The sequence below is a fragment of the Felis catus genome, chromosome C1 (assembly GCF_018350175.1).
Source record: "Felis catus isolate Fca126 chromosome C1, F.catus_Fca126_mat1.0, whole genome shotgun sequence".
Lineage (NCBI taxonomy): Eukaryota > Metazoa > Chordata > Mammalia > Carnivora > Felidae > Felis > Felis catus.
In genome coordinates this window covers 19,433,411-19,450,675 of record NC_058375.1, presented here as the reverse complement: position 1 = coordinate 19,450,675, position 17,265 = coordinate 19,433,411, and the positions used below count along the sequence as shown (strand labels likewise).

Below are 17,265 nucleotides of genomic sequence, written 5' to 3'. Positions count from 1 at the left end.
GTGGAGGGGCCCTCAGTGTGCTGGAAAGTACCACACTGGCCAGGGAGCTCAGAGAAGGATGAGGGGAGATGAGGCAGATATTAACACTGCTATTACCTCTTTGAGTTTCTGTTTTCTTGTCTGAAAAATAGAAAGACTATGATAGTATGGAGGTTCCTCAAAAAACTGAAAAGAGAACTACCCTACGACCCAGCAATTGCACCACTAGGCATTTATCCACGGGATACAGGTGTGCTGTTTCGAAGGGACACATGCACCCCCATGTATATAGCCGTACTATCAACAATAGCCAAAGTATGGAAAGAGCCCAAATGTCCGTCGATGGATGAATGGATAAAGAAGATGTGGGATATATATACAATGGAGTATTACTCGGCAATCAAAAAGAATGAAATCTTGCCATTTGCAGCTACGTGGATGGAACTGGAGGGTATTATGCTAAGTGAAATTAGTCAGTCAGAGAAAGACAAAAATCATAGGGCTTCACTCATATGAGGGCTTTAAGAGGCAAAACAGATGAACATAAGGGAAGGGAAACAAAAAGAATATAAAAACAGGAAGGGGGACAAAACAGAAGAGACTCATAAATATGGCGAACAAACTGAGGGTTCCTGGAGGGGCTGTGGGAGGGGGGATGGGCTCAATGGGGAAGGGGCACTAAGGAATCTCTTCCTAAAATCATTGTTGCACTATATGCTAAGTAATTTGGATGTAAATTTTAAAAAATAAAAAAAAAAAAGAAAGACTACGATATACTTCCCAGGGGGATTAAATGACATAAAGTATTGGAAAGTTCCTAACGACATGTCTGACACGTAGTAGACAATCAAGAAATGGTAGGTATGGTTGAGCTCAGCACAAATGCCAGCTGTTCATAGAATCCTTCCTGTTGATCTCCGTCAAAGCATCCTGTCTGTTTCCTGTAGAGCACTTAACATATCATGTGATTATCTTGGTTATATGTGTGTTATCTGTCTCTCTCCACCAGAATGAAAGTACCGTGTGGGTAGGGTATTAATTTCTCGATTCACCGCTTGATCTCCGGGGTTGAGCACAGTGCCTGCGACATACTAGATACTCAATATATTTTTTTGACTAGAAGAATTATTATATTAACAATAATAGAGAAGGACAGTTACAATTCTTTATTAAGTATGTACTCTGTCTGTTAACAGGACATTAAAGACCTAGCTGGATTCATCCGGACTCCAGCTGGGGCCCAGGGCTGAAAATAGTAGGCACAGCTACATTCAGAGCAGGACCCAAGTCCATTCCTCCAACACGAGCCTATGAACTTCCAGGCTCTGACACAAGAAAGAGCTAAGAGTACTCGAGCGGGTTTCAGCCAGGACAAGGGTATTTGGGGAGAGCTGGTTTGAAAGCAGTGATTTGAAAAGATTGAAGATATTGCATAATCTTGCCTCTTCCCAAGGTCAGAGTTATAGAGAAGCTAATAAGGTTTAAGCTTCAGGGTCCTGTCCAAGGCCCTAGGAGGGTATCTACAATGTGTTCATATGGTCACATGTTTTATAAATTTTGAAAAAGTGGGGTGCCTGGGTGGCTTAGTCGGTTGAGTGTCTGACTTTGGCTCAGGTCATGATCCCATGGTTTGTAAGTTCGATCCCCACGTCAGGCTCTGTGCTGACAGCTCAGAACCTGGAGCCTGCTTCAGATTCTGTGTCTCCGTCTCTCTCTGCCCTGCTCCCATTCGTGTTCTGTCTTTCTCTTTCTCTCAAAAATAAATAAACATTAAAAAAAAAAAACCCAAATCTTGAAAAAGTAAGATATTTAAAATTCTTTTCAAAGAGGGTCTCCTCGAATTCTCTAAGCTTCAAGCCCCACAAAACCTGCATCCACCCCTGCCCCCATCAGATCCAAGCTATTTAAGTAACCAGTGATCCGTGGATTAGCTCATTTGATCCTGGCATCAATTCTATAATGTAGATGCTATTGTTGTCCCTGTTATAGATGAGGAAACTGAGGCCTAAAAACGGTCTTTGCTGAAGATCTCAGTAAGTGGTAGATCTGAGATTTAAAGTTTGTAGCCTATCTCCAGGGCCCAGACCCTGTGCCTTCCAACGGTGTATATTTGTTCTCTTGTCCGTTTTCCTGACCAGCCATGAGGTCCCCAAGGACACAAAGGCAAGTAATTTCTATTTACCCAGCCCAGAGCAGACATCGACATACGTTGGTATATAAGAAAGAGCAAAGCAGACCCTGACCTCCAGGAGCTGGCCTGGGACTCACCCTTGAGCCTTGGTGTACCTAAGCTGAACAGAAACAATTTCATAGAATGTCAATATCAGACAAGGCCACTCTGTGTCCATGAGGGACTAAGATACAAACAGGACCACTCCATACTCATGTCTGAACAAAATATGGACATTGTCCAAGCCACAAAAAACACCAACCATCCCCCTATTCTGGCTAATAAAAGGGACTATTGCTTCTTACTAATGACAGCTTTTACCTTACTGAACTCTTCCCCTCCTTCTAGATAAAATTAAGATCCCTGGTCATAGAATTACCCCTACTTTCAGACAGCATCCAATCCAGAGCAAAGCCCTCCTTCCTTCAAGCCTCCTTGAAATCATCTAACAGAAGTCCCGATTCTAAGTCTTTCCTGATACCCCTCTTTCTGAGATGGCCCACGGTTCCTTTTCATGTATTCTCTCTCTCATTGCAAGGAGTAACCAATTTATTCAATTACAGGTGTGTTTCTGGTGGTCTTTGACCGCAATGGCATTAACACAGGTATCATCCAATGATGGATCATTGAGCATAAAATATCACTGTCGGGATGCCTGGGTGGGTGGCTCAGTCGGTTAAGCATCCGACTCGATTTCAGCTCAGGTCATTTCTCACAGTTTGTGGGTTCAAGCCCCGCATTGGGCTGTGCACTGACAGCAGGGAACCTGCTTGGGATTCACTCTCTCCCTCTCTCTCTGCCTCTCTCTCTCTCTCTCTCTCAAAATATATAAACAAACTGAAAAAAGAATATCATTGTCAAAAGTTACAAAATGTTGCTCACCCCAAACTAGTTGATGAAGATAGAACGAAAAATAGTGGTTCCCTTTGGGGGATAAGTGGTTATAAACTGGGAAGGGACATGAGGCAACCATTCAGGGTATTGGAAATGTTCCACATTTCAAACTAAGTGAGGGTTACGCCAATTTTTTTTAAAAAAAATTAAGCTGGACCCTTAGTATTAGTGCGCTTTACGCACTTTATTGTATACATATTATAGTTTGATTTTAAAAAGTGTTGTCCAACAACTTCAGCGGGGGAGGGGGGCAGGAAATCCAAACTAGTCACCTAAATATCAGTTTAGTAACTTAGCAACAAGGAGAAGGCTAGAGTGGGATGGTGGCCAGCTGGAAGGAAAACGTGAGCCATTGGAGGACAGGATCTAGGATAAAAGCCTAGAAAGTCAAATGCTTGCTAAAAACTTAAAGCATTTGGGTTGTTTACCCCCGAAAAGACTAGATTGGAAGGAAATGCAATGGAACTCAAGTATTTTATTTTGCAACAGGAGTTTGGGCCCAAGACAGATCTTCCTAACAGTGACCAAAGAGGTAAAGGAGGCTGTGACGTCCCTGTCCCTGGGAAGTCTAAAAGTCAGTTGCCCAGCAAATACACCCTCCGTGGCCTCGTCTGGGAGTAGGAGACATAGGAGGTGTGAACTGCCCCTCTCATGATTAGGGACTCTGGTTAGTCATGGCTGTGCTGGGCCAGCTGAAGAGCACTGATTAATGCCAAAGAGAGCATTCTCGGATCTACACTAAGCTTTCAATACTCTGCTGTCAGTGCCACCAACCACAGCTTTAATTAAATCCAGGGCTTAATTACCACGGTGCAAGACTACCATTACTCTTTCCTGATGAGTTTATCTTGGCTCCTGGAAGGATGGTGGTGGCGACAGTGTGTCAGGAGCAGAGGTGAGCCTCTGAATAGAAGAATTGAACAGGGACTCTGGACCCTGGTGACTAGAGGGTATGTGAGATGGGAGCCGGGGGGTGGGGAGGGGGTGGGGAGCGGGGAGGGTGGCCTGTAGGACTCAGCACCTGACCTCAGAGAGCTCACAATTTCTTGGAGCGTTAAGACCTCCCACCTAGGAGATGGCACCAGGCAGTGTGAGGTAAGCCCCCAAATGAGAGGCGCACACGAATGTCCCAGCAACTGAGAATGGGCAGAGGTCCTTTGGGGCTGGAGGAATCAGGGAAGCTTCTGGGGAGGAGAACCTAGCGGACCATTAAAAGAACGGGATTAGACAAGCCACCAGACAGGGCAGCACCCAGTGGAGGGAAGAGCACGACTTGAAGTGTGGAGGTAACAACAAAAGCCTGGGACATCTGAAGAATGGTGAGGGGGTGCACATAGCACATAGCGGGAGGCAGAGCAGAAGAGAGGAGAGCCCTGCCAGAGAAGCATGGGCAACACTTCTGGGGAAGTAGTGGGGAGCCAGGTCGGGGAGGATCTCCAATGCCAAGCTGAGACAGGGAAACCGAAGGGACCCCTTCAGACAAAAAGCTGTTTTTTAATTTTGCCTCTTTTGGGCTTCTATTCTTGCTAGGACCGGTACCCCTGCCCTGCACATGCCTTAGTGTATGTCCTCCTTGTAGGGACAAAGAGGTAATGATATCTTTGGAGTCTTCTAGCACAAAAGATAATACCTAAGGCACTACTGGAAAAGCCATCATGTGCGTATTTCAGACCACTGGCACTAGGCATCTCGACACCAAGACCCCTGGCTCTAAGGACTGAGTGACTTATGATGGACATCTGGACCCTGTCCTTTTTCTGACCGGTTCTTAGAGGTCTGAGAGGACACGGGCATCAGACCACAATTGTCGATAAATCCCCCAGACCGCAAGCAAAGACAAGACTCATGTTTCTTTCCTTTCCGAGTCTCCCAGATGCTCTGTCTGTATCTGTTCTTCCTATATCTTCAATCAACTGCTTCTACCTCCTGCTGGCTGGAGGTTGATTTCCATCCTGCATGGAGCCAAGGATCCTCTTGGCTAGTCCTGCGGGACCCTCTTGAGGTCTTCAGACCCTGCCTGCCTGCATCAAAGCTAAGAAGCTGGGACCTCGTTCAGTAAGTAGTCTGAAGCCGTTGAAAGCTTTTAAAGTTGCTTGAATGATCCAAATTTCTTACAGAAGTTTACAAGACTCAAGGATGTGGCATCCCTCACACTCTTGTGTTACTGAGTGCAAAACATTCTTCACAATCCCCGTGCTCCTGGCTAAGTGCTGTTCCCTCAGTTCTTAATTTTAACATAGATCTCTAAGAAGCCTTGCTGACACCATCCCATTTCCTCCAAGCCTGGGCAGGTGCCCCTTTCGGGGTTCCCACCCCCCCCCCATTGTGTCCCCCATCAGAGCCCATATCGCGGTGTTGTAATTGATTTGTCAGACTCTTCTGCTAGACTGTGATTTCACTGGAGGCTAGGGACAGTATCTTATTCACCAGTGTGTCCCTAAGAACCAGCACAAGAGCAGCAAAGCGATGACGGATGGAAGGGCTGGGCTGAGGGTGGGGAGTATCCCTGATCGCTCAGGTTCGCCCCTGTTCCATGTCAGTGAGTTTCTGGAGGACAATGGAAAAACCACAATTGTCAACAGGTTATGGATTTGGAGCCAATGTGCACTTAATTTGAATGAGCAGTCTCATACTCTCACGGGAAACAGAATTGGGGGGAGGGGGGAAAGAACCAAAAAAAGCTCCGACCCTTCTCCTCCCCGCTCCTTCCTTGAGAATAAAACGGAAGCCATTGCAATTTCTAGGCACGCCCGGGAATTATTTGAGGAATGGTGAGGCGGAGGGTTACTAACCGGGACTACAAGCAGTAACCCTCCGCGCGGGTCTCGTAATCGTGGTGGCGACGCCTCAGACCACCAGGGGGAGGAATCGGACCGCATCCCGGACCTTGGGAGGTTTCATCCAACGAGGCGGGGGCTGCATAGAACTCTGGGGATTGTAGTTCTAGAGTCGTAATGCACAATCCCGCGCGGTGCACCTCGGGAGTTGTAGTTCCGGACAGAGAAGCGGGGAACGCTTTAAAGCGCCAGTGGTGAGTTCTGGAAACTACAACTACCAAAGGGCTACGAGCTCCAGAGTAGTTTTTAGTTCCCGTCGGTTGACCTTCTGGGCTACTTCTGAGGGGTCAACTTGACTGGGTAAGTTGGATTGGAGAAAGCTCTTGTTCTGAACTGAGATGTGAGCCAACTTTTCCATCCTCCAGCCGGTTTTGGGGGCTGCTCGTCCCAGTCCGAGGAAGTCCGCATTAATCCCTCGTCCTTTTCTGTTTCCTGTGCAGACACCTCCAGTATCCACCCGCACTCTTCACCCTCCCACTGTCATCCTGTTCCTTCACTCCCAACGGCCCTGGAGTCCCACCCTGAGCTCTGGTGCTAGGACCCACCCCCCCACGACCCCTCTCTGAGCACACAATGTGACCTCCCTGAAACCTGGGCTTCTTTATGCTCCACACCTCCTGTGTGCTTTCTCTCTTACCCTCACTTTCCGGTTTTGCATGGTAGTGGAAGGAGTGTCGCCATTCTTCCTAGTGGAAGAGCCCTGGACTCCCCCGACCCGGGGTCTGGTCCACCTCGGCAGCTCACTCGCCGTGTGACCTTGGGCACATCAAGCAATCTCTGGGGCTCCGCTCTTGATTGACACAGTGAAGATGGTAATCGCTCTGTCGGTCTTAGGGTGAGGCTGTGTTGTGGAGCCAATAAGCTAATGTGTGTGAAAGGGCTTTTTAAACCGTAAAGCCTCCACAAGCGAGAGAGGTTATTTTTATTATAATTGTTAATGCTCTGGACCCCTCTTATCTTGGCTCCTTTTCTATCTCTGTCCCCTTGTTGCTCAAGCCTGCCTCTTGAGCACTTGGTGTCTCCATTCTCTAAGAGCAGGATGTTTCCTCACTTCCTCCAGAGCCCAAAGGTCTTTAAGGAGCTTTAAGTCTCCATAGAGCTTTGTCTGAAAGGAAGCCCCAGAGAAGTGTTTCTCGTAGACTCTGTCCAGAAATAGCCAGTGATGAAAAGTCCACACAGCTGGCAAAAGGGTGGTTGATTTCTGCTCACTGGAAACAGGGCCCCAGCAGATGGACAGCTGCATTGTAGGCACTGCCCATTCCTTCTGGGCTCTTGTGGGCCTTTTTAGTACACTGTGGTTTGGGCTTGGGTGTTTCTGCCCCAAAAAAGCTGGGAGGAAAGAATCCATTTTGCCAAAGGGCTTAATCCAGAAAAAGTGAAAGAGACCTCGGTTGGGTATGGCGAAAGAGAGACATGGCATTATTCATTCATTTTTAACATTTTTATGGGCACTTGAAACGTACCAAGCCATAGGCAATTATCAACTTCCTTATTTTAATCTAACTAGAAGTGACTTCATTTTACTTATAAAGAACTTAGGCTCAGAGCTACAATCTCTGGTTCTAGTGCCTTGTACATTTCAGGTGCTTTATATACATTATTATAATATACATTATTTCATTTAATTCTCATCAACAACTTCATGAGTACTATTATTTCTATCCTATGGGATAAATTATCAGAGGCTTAGAACTTAAGGAACTTGCTCAAGATCACAGCCAATTAAGAACCGGAATTCAGATGGTCGCCAAAGCCTTTTTTACACTATGCCATATAGCCTTGTTTTTAGATAGAAAAGACAGATTAAAGAATTGAAGGAGTTTAAATCAAAGGCAAATAAAGAGGCATTTATTGGGTCCTTACTACATAGAGGAAGCCTGATGATAGATGGTTTGGCCTACAAAGAAGTATAAAACACAGCCTTTATCTCTAGTATAGCCAAAGAAATGAGGCCTAAGTGTGTAAAAAACTAAATCAGATTCATTGGATAAATTAATTCTTGCGAGTAGTTATATGCAAGGCGCTACATTAAGCCTTGTAACCAGCAAGAACATGCTTCTAGGTGGCCATGGGGATTAAACTAAGTGAAATCTTAGTCATTATCATTTCATTAATATACAGTGGTGGGCTGGAACACTGTATACACTCAGTAAATATTTGTTGCATGCATACATCTCTGAATAAAAAGTCCTGTGTTCCCTCTGGACCAGAGGTTCTCACACCTTGCTGATGAGAAACATGGGCAGCTTTTAAAAACTGACCTCTGGGAATGAGGACCTTAAAATCTATATTTTTGAACGTTTCCCAGGTGATTGTGATGATAGGTTCAGGAACCTCTGAACTAAGTTCTACTTGAACTGTTCATAGGCAAGTCACTGATCGAAAACAGCTAGAATAGGCAGTAATCCAAGAGCTGTCCTAAAGCAGCCCGTGATTGGTTATGAGGTGAGGGATGTGGACAGTGCTTAGATTTGAGAGGAGGGAAGGTGGAAGGACTTGGGAAAGCACAGAGAACCGGGGATTTCTCTGGGCCTTGATGGATGGAATAGGTTTGCATGGGTAGAGAGGCTTCTAGACAAGTTCCACCTTGAATTGTTTGGATGAGCTAAACAAAGCAAATTAAAGACACCTGGACTAATTTCCTTGGAAAATTATATGGCATTTATTGGAAATGACTCTGGATACTTTGTGTGGGTGTCTTGTAGGCAAAATTGGATTTTCCCATCCCCTCCCCACCCCCCCCCCCACCCCCCACCTTCCTTGGACATCAGTTAATGTGAGCCCAGGGAATGCAGATTCATTTTTGGGTATGGCTCACTCTGGCCAATTAGCTTTCATTTGTATTTATTTCCAAACTTAATGACCCCCCCCCCCCGAAACTTTCCAGGACTACCAGTGAGTTCTACTATCCCATCTGTTTAGCAGTCTAACTCCACTTATCCTGATTTCCAATCCCAAGCACTGTTCTTTATATGCAGAAAGACCAACATCTTTTCCCATAAGAAGCTAGTATCATTCTGATCACCCAGTCCTGAAACCTGACTCATCTTTGGCTCTTCTCTCTCCCTTGCCTCCACAAATCCACTCCGTTGCCAAATCCCGTTGTTTCTACATTTCACTCAATCAACACATATTTCCTGGATACTTCATAAGAGCCAGATACTATACTGGGCGCTTTAAATACATTATTTCATTTGACCTCCCTAGCAACCCTATGAGGATGGATAGCATCCCATTGTTCTGATGGGGAATCAGGCTTAGTGCGATCAGATGCTCCACCCGAGGTAAGAAAGCTAGGCAGCAAAGGAGCTGGGCTCAAACTTGGCTCTTTCAGACTTGATACTGGTGATTTCCACAACCTCATTTCCAGAGTGGATTCCAACTCTTTAGCCTAGCACTTGAGAGACTGCTACCCTCCGTATCTGTCACACGTTTCTTTTGTCACCTCGCATCCGTCACTAATGACTAGCTGTTTCTCACGTGTGCTTTCTTACCTCTGTGTCTTAGCTCAGGCACTTTCTTCTCCTTGAAAATTAACTTTTACCACCTTCTCCCACCCTCCACTGGCAAGCTACCAGAGTGTGTTTTCTTCTCAGAACTCCTATGTCTATCTGATCTTCTTATCTGACCTTCTTTGATGGCCGTTAGAACTTGGAGCTGCTTCATTGTCATGTGGGTGACATGTGCCCTGTTTCCCTGCAGAGGCCCGCCATTGGTTACACCCTCAACGACCAGGGGAAAAGTTCAGGCTATGAGACACGCTCATGCACATGCTCAGTTTCACTCTGGCTAACTGGTGCACTGACTACATCAGGAGCTCAGTTTCTTTTTTTTTAAAACAAATTTTTTTTTCAACGTTTATGTATTTTTGGGACAGAGAGAGACAGAGCATGAACGGGGGAGGGGCAGAGAGAGAGGGAGACACAGAATCAGAAACAGGCTCCAGGCTCTGAGCCATCAGCCCAGAGCCTGATGCGGGGCTCGAACTCACAGACCGCGAGATCGTGACCTGGCTGAAGTCGGACGCTTAACCGACTGCGCCACCCAGGCGCCCCAAGCTCAGTTTCTTTTTAAAAAGAATTGGATTCTGGGGTGCCTGGGTGGCTCAGTCGGTTGAGTGCCCGACTCTGATTTTGGTTTAGGTCATGAGCTCGCGGTTTGGGAGTTCAGCCTCATGTTAAGTTCTCTGCAAATAGCACGGAGCCTACTTTAGATTCTCTGTCTCTGTCCCTCTCTCTCTCTGTCCCTCACCTACTCGCACTCTCTCTCTCAAAAGTAAACATTTGGGGGCGCCTGGGTGGTTCAGTCGGTTAAGCGGCCGACTTCGGCTCAGGTCATGATCTCACGGTCCGTGAGTTCGAGCCCCGCATCCGGCTCTGTGCTGACAGCTCAGAGCCTGGAGCCTGTTTCGGATTCTGTGTCTCCCTCTCTCTGCCCCTCCCCCATTCATGCTCTGTCTCTCTTTGTCTCAAAAATAAATAAATGTTAAAAAAAAAAGTAAACATTTAAAAATAAGTAAATAAAAAGAACTGGGTTCTACTACTACAGAGTAGTAGAAAGAAAATCACTTATTATATTCCAAAGGTAAATAGAATGACGTTAGGATTATCGGTTATTGAGTTTTCTACTGGACCAGACAGTTGGAAGTTGGCAACCAGGAGATCTGTGTGTAGTAATAGATACACTTGTGATGTTGAACAGTTCACTTAACCTCTTAGGACCTTGACTTCTTCATCAGCAGCACATGTATATACTGGGGAGGGTAGGGGAGGATTGATGGGAATGGTCTCTAAGGTCTCTTCTTGCCTAGACATGCTTGGACTTGAACTTTCTTTTTTTTTTTTTATAATTTTCTTTTTAACATTTACTTATTTTTGAGAGACAGCACGAGTGGGGAAGGGGCAGAGAGAGGGGGGTTACACAGAATCCAAAGCAGGCTCCAGGCTCTGAGCTGTCAGCACAGAGCCCGATGCGGGGCTCGACCTCACGGAACGTGAGATCATGACCTGAGCCGAAGTCAGCTGCCCAACCGACTAAGCCACCCAGGTGCCCCAGGACTTGAACTTTCTGATCCATCCCAAAGTGTCTTAAAGAAAACAGAATAGTGTAATGACCAAAAATCTGGGGCTGGGACTTAGCGTATCGGTTTAGATGCTTTTGGTTCAGGCATTAGAAATCTAAAGTCAGTTTAAACAAAAAGGGGATTTACTGACTCATGTAACTAGAAAATCTAGGAGTGAGTGGGTCAGGCCTTTCATGTATAGTCTAGAGACTTTTTTTTAGCAACTGATAATTTATTAAAGAGGTTGATTTAAGCGTCTGCAATGGTGACTTCAGCCTCAACTCCTGGCTCAATACTGATGGAAGTAATCCGCTTAACAGTCTCAGAAGGGCTGTGCAAATCAGTGAGTCGTTTGTGTACCCTCATCTGAAAATGATCCCAAGTCTTAGAACCTTCACCACAAGGAGTTTTTGTTGTAGTGATTCTCAGAGTCTTGGTAGACATCCAAACTGGTCCTTTCACGTTGAGATTCTTTTCCTTTGCGCCTCTGATCAAGTCAGCACATACCTTCTCCAAAGACTTTATGTTGCGGCTGGTTAGAGTCATTCTCATTTGGTGAATCGCCACCTCTGGTTCCACGGGTGTCTTCCCGGTGTCTTTAAAAGCCATGGCTGCAGCGCGGCTTCCTGAGCAACTTGGTGAGTCAGGAGCAGGAGCAGGGCCTCCAAAGCTCTGCTGTAGCTGCGGCCATGTCTTCCTCAAAGGGTGAGATTCTTTTTTTTTTTTTTTAAGTTGATTTATTTATTTTGAGAGAGAGAGCGTGCACGCATGTGCACATGAAAGCTCATGTGAGCAGGGGGTGGACGGAGGCAGAGAGAGAAGGAGAGAGAGAATCCCAAGCAGGCTCCACGTGTGAGTGCAGCGCCCCGCACCGGGCTCTGTGTCACGCACCTCACGAACCACGAGATCACGACCTAAGCCGAAATCAGGAGTCGGACGTTTGACTGGCTGAGCTGCCCCTCATTTTAAGATAAAGATTAAGAGAGTCTTAATGTCTTCACAAATAGGACTCGCGTTTCTCCGATTTGCTCAACTCTGCTATCCATCCTCCTTGGGTAGCTTCGTCCTTGAAGTAGCAAAGCAGCTCCCACATTCCAAGGCTTTGTATCTGCACATCACTCTCATTCAAAACAAGAAAGAACTTTTCCGTCCTCAGGGATCAAAAGTCCTGAGCTTTGCTCTGAATGGACCAACTATGTCATGTGCCCACTTTTCATCCAGATACCGACCAGGGGACACCAAGGGCTGATCGGGCAGCCCCGCCCAAGTCACACAGGAAGGCAAGATAGAATGCACGTTGAGAAGCTTGACCATATTCTCCACTGTTAGAGCCACACTGCTCATGATCAAATTCTGGCTCTGTTAGCTGTATGTTCTTGGGTAATCTACCTAACTGGCAAACTCATCAGTTTCCTCATCTCAACTTTTCAATTAGTAATATAGCAAAGCACTTGGTGTCATTCCTGGCATTCCATAGGTGTAATGATGACGATGTTGCTGGTGATGAGGTTGCAGAGGGACAGAAGCCATGGCATTAGCTCCTGTTTAGGGAGCAGCCGAGCTCCTGGAATGTGGGCTAGTCCGAAGCACGCACACCTGCCACGTTCAAGGCTCCTGTTTGATCTCCTGCCACATCATACTCTTCCCCTATCGCTGCCCTTTCTTACTCTGTGTAGAAATGCTTTCCTTCCTCTCCCCTGCCTCCAGATCTTGCTCGTACCTCAAGGCCCAGCCTAAGTGCCTCCTTCATAGTCAGTAGTGTAGGTCCGTGCTTTTGCAAACCTGCAACTGAGTCTCCGCACAAGCAGGATCAGTAGGGGTTAAGAGCTCGGGTCTGCATTAGACAGACCTGGGTTTGCTGCCTGGAAGCAGTATAACTTGGGAAAGCTATTCAACCTTCCTGTGCCTTAGTTTCCTTATCTGTAAACGGGGTCCTCAGAGATTTGTGGAGAGAATGAAGTGACGTACTGTATGTAAAGAGCTTAGTTCAGTGCTGACACAGAGCCAATAATGCATCTTAGTCGTCGTTATTCCTAGCCTCATGAGGACGCAGCCTGGGTTCCATTCTACGCAGAAGTTACTGCTGTGCTGGGCACATAGTAGGTGCTGAGTGAGCACTTGGCAGTGGGTTTTGAGAAGCGTGGAAGCTCTCTTTCCTTTCCCCAACCATCTCTTCACCCTGCCCCCAACAACAAAGCAGCCCTTAAACCTTGGCAAAGTCAGGGTAGCACAGTGGTTGGTGTGGAAGACTGAACGAGTCCCTGACAAGGAGATGGGGTGATAAGGAGCAGTGGACACGGGTGGCAGATGACACATAGAATCAACAGGAAGCTAAGAGGAAACCACCAAGAGGCTCTTCTATGTTCCACCCTCAGCCATCAAGTTCAGCGCTGCCCAGGTCGTTGTTTGTCTCGGCTGGTGATGAAATGGGGGTCAACCAGTCCGTGGGCTTTCCCTCTGTCACAGGACCCCACCTCGTAGGCTGCGGGGATGTGATGGAAGGTCAGAGTCTCCAGGTAAGCGTCTCCGGCTCTGTCCGCACACACCCCTGCTGCTTTTTCCTGCACCATGACTTAATAGCCATTTCCAAGAAACAGAGGGCTGGTCTGGACTTGGTGATAGAGCCCCCAAGTCTGTCTTCCCTGACCTTTTTCTTTGTCTCTCCAGTTAGAAACCTCTCGGTAGCCAGAGATGGGTTCTTTTGCCAGCTAGGAGGAAAGGGGGTGCGGGCTCTGGCTCCAAGGGCAGCTCTCGGGCTTGCGGCCTTATCTTTAGAGCAGATGCCTGATGTTGGGAAGGTCTTCAGTCTCCTGCTAATCTGAAGGTATGGGAGGAGGAGCCGTGGGCCATGTGCTGTTGGCCTTTGACTCCCTGACCTGGGTTGGAAGACCTGCTCCTCTCTCTCCTCTCCTGCCTTCATCCATTTTCCCTCCTGCTTGGGTTCCAGACTTTCCCTCCAACAGTTCCTAGGTGCTTCTCTGCTGGCCCTTAGACTCCCCCTGTCTCTTGAGAGAGGCACGTACTTCCTGTTAAGCCCTCACCTACTCCTGTGTAAAATGAGGGTGCTGCCGCTTCCAGAGAACTGCCCTGGGTGATGCCCCCCCCACCCCCACCCCATCCAGCACGAGGGCTAATCTCACTCCTGGGGCTCCTCCAGGTCTGGGCTCAGGGCCAGAATTGAAATCTTTCTGATCCAAGCACTGAAAATATTTTGGTGCTCCCAGATGTAATTCAAAGTATAGTCAGCTATTTGAAATCACATAAGCCTTACATGTACGCTAAAAAATAAATTTGCTCCTTTCTGGATTTTCTGGGTGCGAAATTCAGGTATATGAATTAGAGCTTAAGTTCCCCATTTTGGTGCCCTGCCCCGCCGGCACCTCAGATACCCTCTGAGTGTGTCTGATGGGAAGTCTAGCAGAGTCAGGCTTCTTGCTCTGAACAGTTGCTCTCTTCTTTCCTACAGGGGAGCTTCTTTCGACTCTTCTATCCCTGCCAGGAGTCAGAGGAGACCACGGAGCAGCCCCTGTGGATCCCCCGCTATGAGTATTGCACTGGCCTGGCCGATTACCTGCGGTTTAATAAGCGCTGGGGGGGTTTGCTGTTCAACCTGGCTGTGGGTAAGGGCTGGCCTCCCCGCCCCGCCCAGATGCTTTCCCAGCTTCTTGGTTATGTTTCTAGGACAGATCCCTAGGCGCCCACAGTACCATTAGTTTGCATTTTCCAGCCCTTTTGTCATGGGGCGTGCATCAGCCATTGCGGTGTGGAGAATTGGGAGAGGATTATATACATAAGAGCTTTGGTTATAGAGTTAGATTGTCGTGGATTTGAATCCAGACTTTCTCGTTTACAGTTCTTCCTTAGCTCTCCTCTCTCTGGGGAAAGTCACACTGAGTCATCTACTTCCCCCAAAGGCCCCACCATTAAGAAGTCTACCCACCGCCTTGGCACCTCAGGGGTTGTTCAGTACTTGTCGCATTTATCCTCCCATTTTCTATTATATTTGTGCTTGCTAGGGAAGTAAAGGGGAAAGAAAAGGTGACTGTTTGCCCTGGACTGCTCAGGGGCAAAAGGTGGTTCTCCAGTGAGGAGGGGCATGTGTCCCCACGCATGCCTGTGCCCAGGCTGCCCTTGGGAATACAGATCTGGGGCAGCCAGAGATTCTATAGCCCATGTCTCTGCCAGGATCTTGTCGCCTGCCTGTTAGCTGGAATGGCCCCTTTAAGACAAAGGATTCTGGATACCCCTTGATCATCTTCTCCCATGGCATGGGAGCCTTCAGGTAAGAGCTTCTGTCCCCCAGAACTTGTCATATTCCTCAACCAGTGACAGCAGCTGAGTCTGAACTTCTTCTCAAGGGGCAGAGAGACAGACACTTCCACCTGCCAGCTGTCTTATCTCCCATCTGCTTCCTTCCACCTTCCCTTAAAGGCCTTTCCCAAGCCCCTTCCACCTGGTGGGGTCTTTCAGCAGGCTTCTCATGTTCAGCATTTATAACGAAATAAACAACTTATTTTCTGTTCATCTTTATTTAAACAGAAACGTTTATAAATAAACACTTTTAGTCCTCTTTCTATGTAACAGCACGGAAGTATTAGAAAGGAGCTTAAGCCTTACAGAGTAATTTCTTCACTGTATATGGAGGGACAGCTCTGCCATGGCACTGATCTAACAGTAAGACGGGCTCACTCCCTGCACGCCTGGAGCTCAGAGCCTCACCTGTGAATCTCAGCCACACCGCCGCCGCCCCCCACCCCCCACCCCATGGGAGCCTGGGACAGTGGTAGAACTCTCCGAGCCCAGATTTCATCATCTGTCGGATGGGGATGCTGCTCCCACAGCGTGGTTTGTGAGGATTCAGTTAGACTGGCACCTGGAAGTGTCCACACACGCAGTTCTCTGTTTCCGTATGTCGAGGACCCATGGGATGGTGAATGGTAAGATCTCTCCTACCAGACTTGGGTAGGCTCTGCCTGAGTTTTGTAAGTCAGTATCCATTCAGAATTCTTCCTAGGAACCCTGATTTCTACATCTTGCTGTGTTACATAGCTTAATAACTATAGTCTATGTGTTCCTGTGTAAGTTTGTGAAGATTCTGTCTGTAGGTTCATTATCAACATATAAGTCTGGCTTATGTCCTAGAAGGTTACACATCTCAAAGGCATCTATTTTTGCCTCTCCATTCCCTAAACCATTGTCGACACGGTAGCCAGGGAGATCTGTTTTAAAAGCAGATAGGACCGAGTCATTTCAGCACCTAGAGCAGTGCCTGGCAGATGGTGGGTGCTCGGTGAATATTGTTAAATAAATGAACGACTGTCGCTTCTGTATTTAGACTTTTTAATAGTCCTTTGAACTTAATTCAGTTCTTGTCATGGCCTTACGTGGATGCAGGTCCCAGACAAAGTTTCCAGCCTCAGTTCTAACTACTTGCCTCACTCCGGCTCTTGAGACAAACTGATCTTTCACTTCTATAAAAGCACTATGTTGTTTTCTGCCTCAGAGCCTTTATCTGTGCTGTGCTTTGTGGCTGTTTCCGTTGCCTGAAATATTTGCTGTTCTGTTTCTCTCTTCCTCCTCTGGCCCCCCAACCCCTTCATCTTTGCCTGGCTAATTCCAAATTAACCTCAGTGTCTAGTTTGGATGTCACTTTTAGGGACACCCATCCTAACCCCTGCATTATATTAGTTTAATTTTTTCAGTAATGTACTTTCATAAGACAATATCTAGTACTTCTCAGTACTTATAATGAATTAACTACGTGTGATTTTTTTTTTAATTAAAAATTAAAAAAAAAATTTTTTAATGTATTTTTGGGAGAGAGAGAGACAGAGTGTGAGCAGGGGAGGGGCAGAGAGATAGAAACACAGAATCCAAAGCAGGCTCCAGGCTCTGAGCTGTTAGCACAGAGCCTGACGTGAGGCTCAAACTCGCAAAGTGTGAGATAGTGACCTGAGCTGAAGTCGGACACTTAACCGACTGAGCCACCCAGGTGCCCATGTGTGATTATTCTTTAAGGTCTGTCTTTTCTACTAGATTGTAATTTCCCTGAAGGCAGAGACCATGTCTGTCTTCTATCTCTTCCAGTGCCTAGGACAATACCTGGAAAGTAGTAGTTTCCCAACAAATATTCACTAAGTGAATACAAGAGCTATGTTTTGCTAGGTTCTCATTCATTTAGCAAATATCTGTTGAGCATCTGTTCTGTGCCAGCCCCTTGGCATGAGAAGGTGAGTCCTATGGAGATAAATCAAGGAATTGCATCCACTAGGGGAGCCTAAACGTGGACTCACACAGCTAGCCCATGGCAGGAAGTGGAGCGT

At 47.0% G+C, this 17,265-nt stretch overlaps 2 protein-coding genes across 5 annotated transcripts in view; one reads left to right on the top strand and one right to left on the bottom strand.

Moving 5' to 3' along the window:
* The first annotated feature begins 6,030 nt into the window (after nucleotides 1-6,030).
* PAFAH2 (platelet activating factor acetylhydrolase 2) overlaps nucleotides 6,031-17,265 on the top strand; it is a 66,415-nt gene continuing 55,180 nt past the window's right edge. For 2 of the 4 annotated variants that reach the window (XM_019836426.3, XM_019836429.3), the window contains exons 1-4: nucleotides 6,031-6,180; nucleotides 13,318-13,458; nucleotides 14,409-14,562; nucleotides 15,128-15,224. In XM_019836426.3, coding sequence (XP_019691985.2) covers nucleotides 13,369-13,458; nucleotides 14,409-14,562; nucleotides 15,128-15,224 — 341 coding nt within the window. In that variant the 5' untranslated portion in view covers nucleotides 6,031-6,180; nucleotides 13,318-13,368. The remainder of the gene's footprint in view (nucleotides 6,181-13,317; nucleotides 13,459-14,408; nucleotides 14,563-15,127; nucleotides 15,225-17,265) is intronic. The other 2 variants (XM_006934420.5, XM_003989677.5) reach the window with 2 other exon arrangements.
* On the bottom strand, nucleotides 11,154-11,551 carry LOC123379525 (40S ribosomal protein S20-like). The gene has a single exon (XM_045035338.1). It carries the CDS (start codon nucleotides 11,549-11,551, stop codon nucleotides 11,192-11,194), a length of 360 nt encoding a protein of 119 aa, XP_044891273.1. The 3' UTR covers nucleotides 11,154-11,191.

Bases quoted from the DNA above. Each gene is read 5' to 3' on its own strand.
- LOC123379525 (XM_045035338.1), bottom strand. From the start codon at position 11,551: ATGGCTTTTAAAGACACCGGGAAGACACCCGTGGAACCAGAGGTGGCG.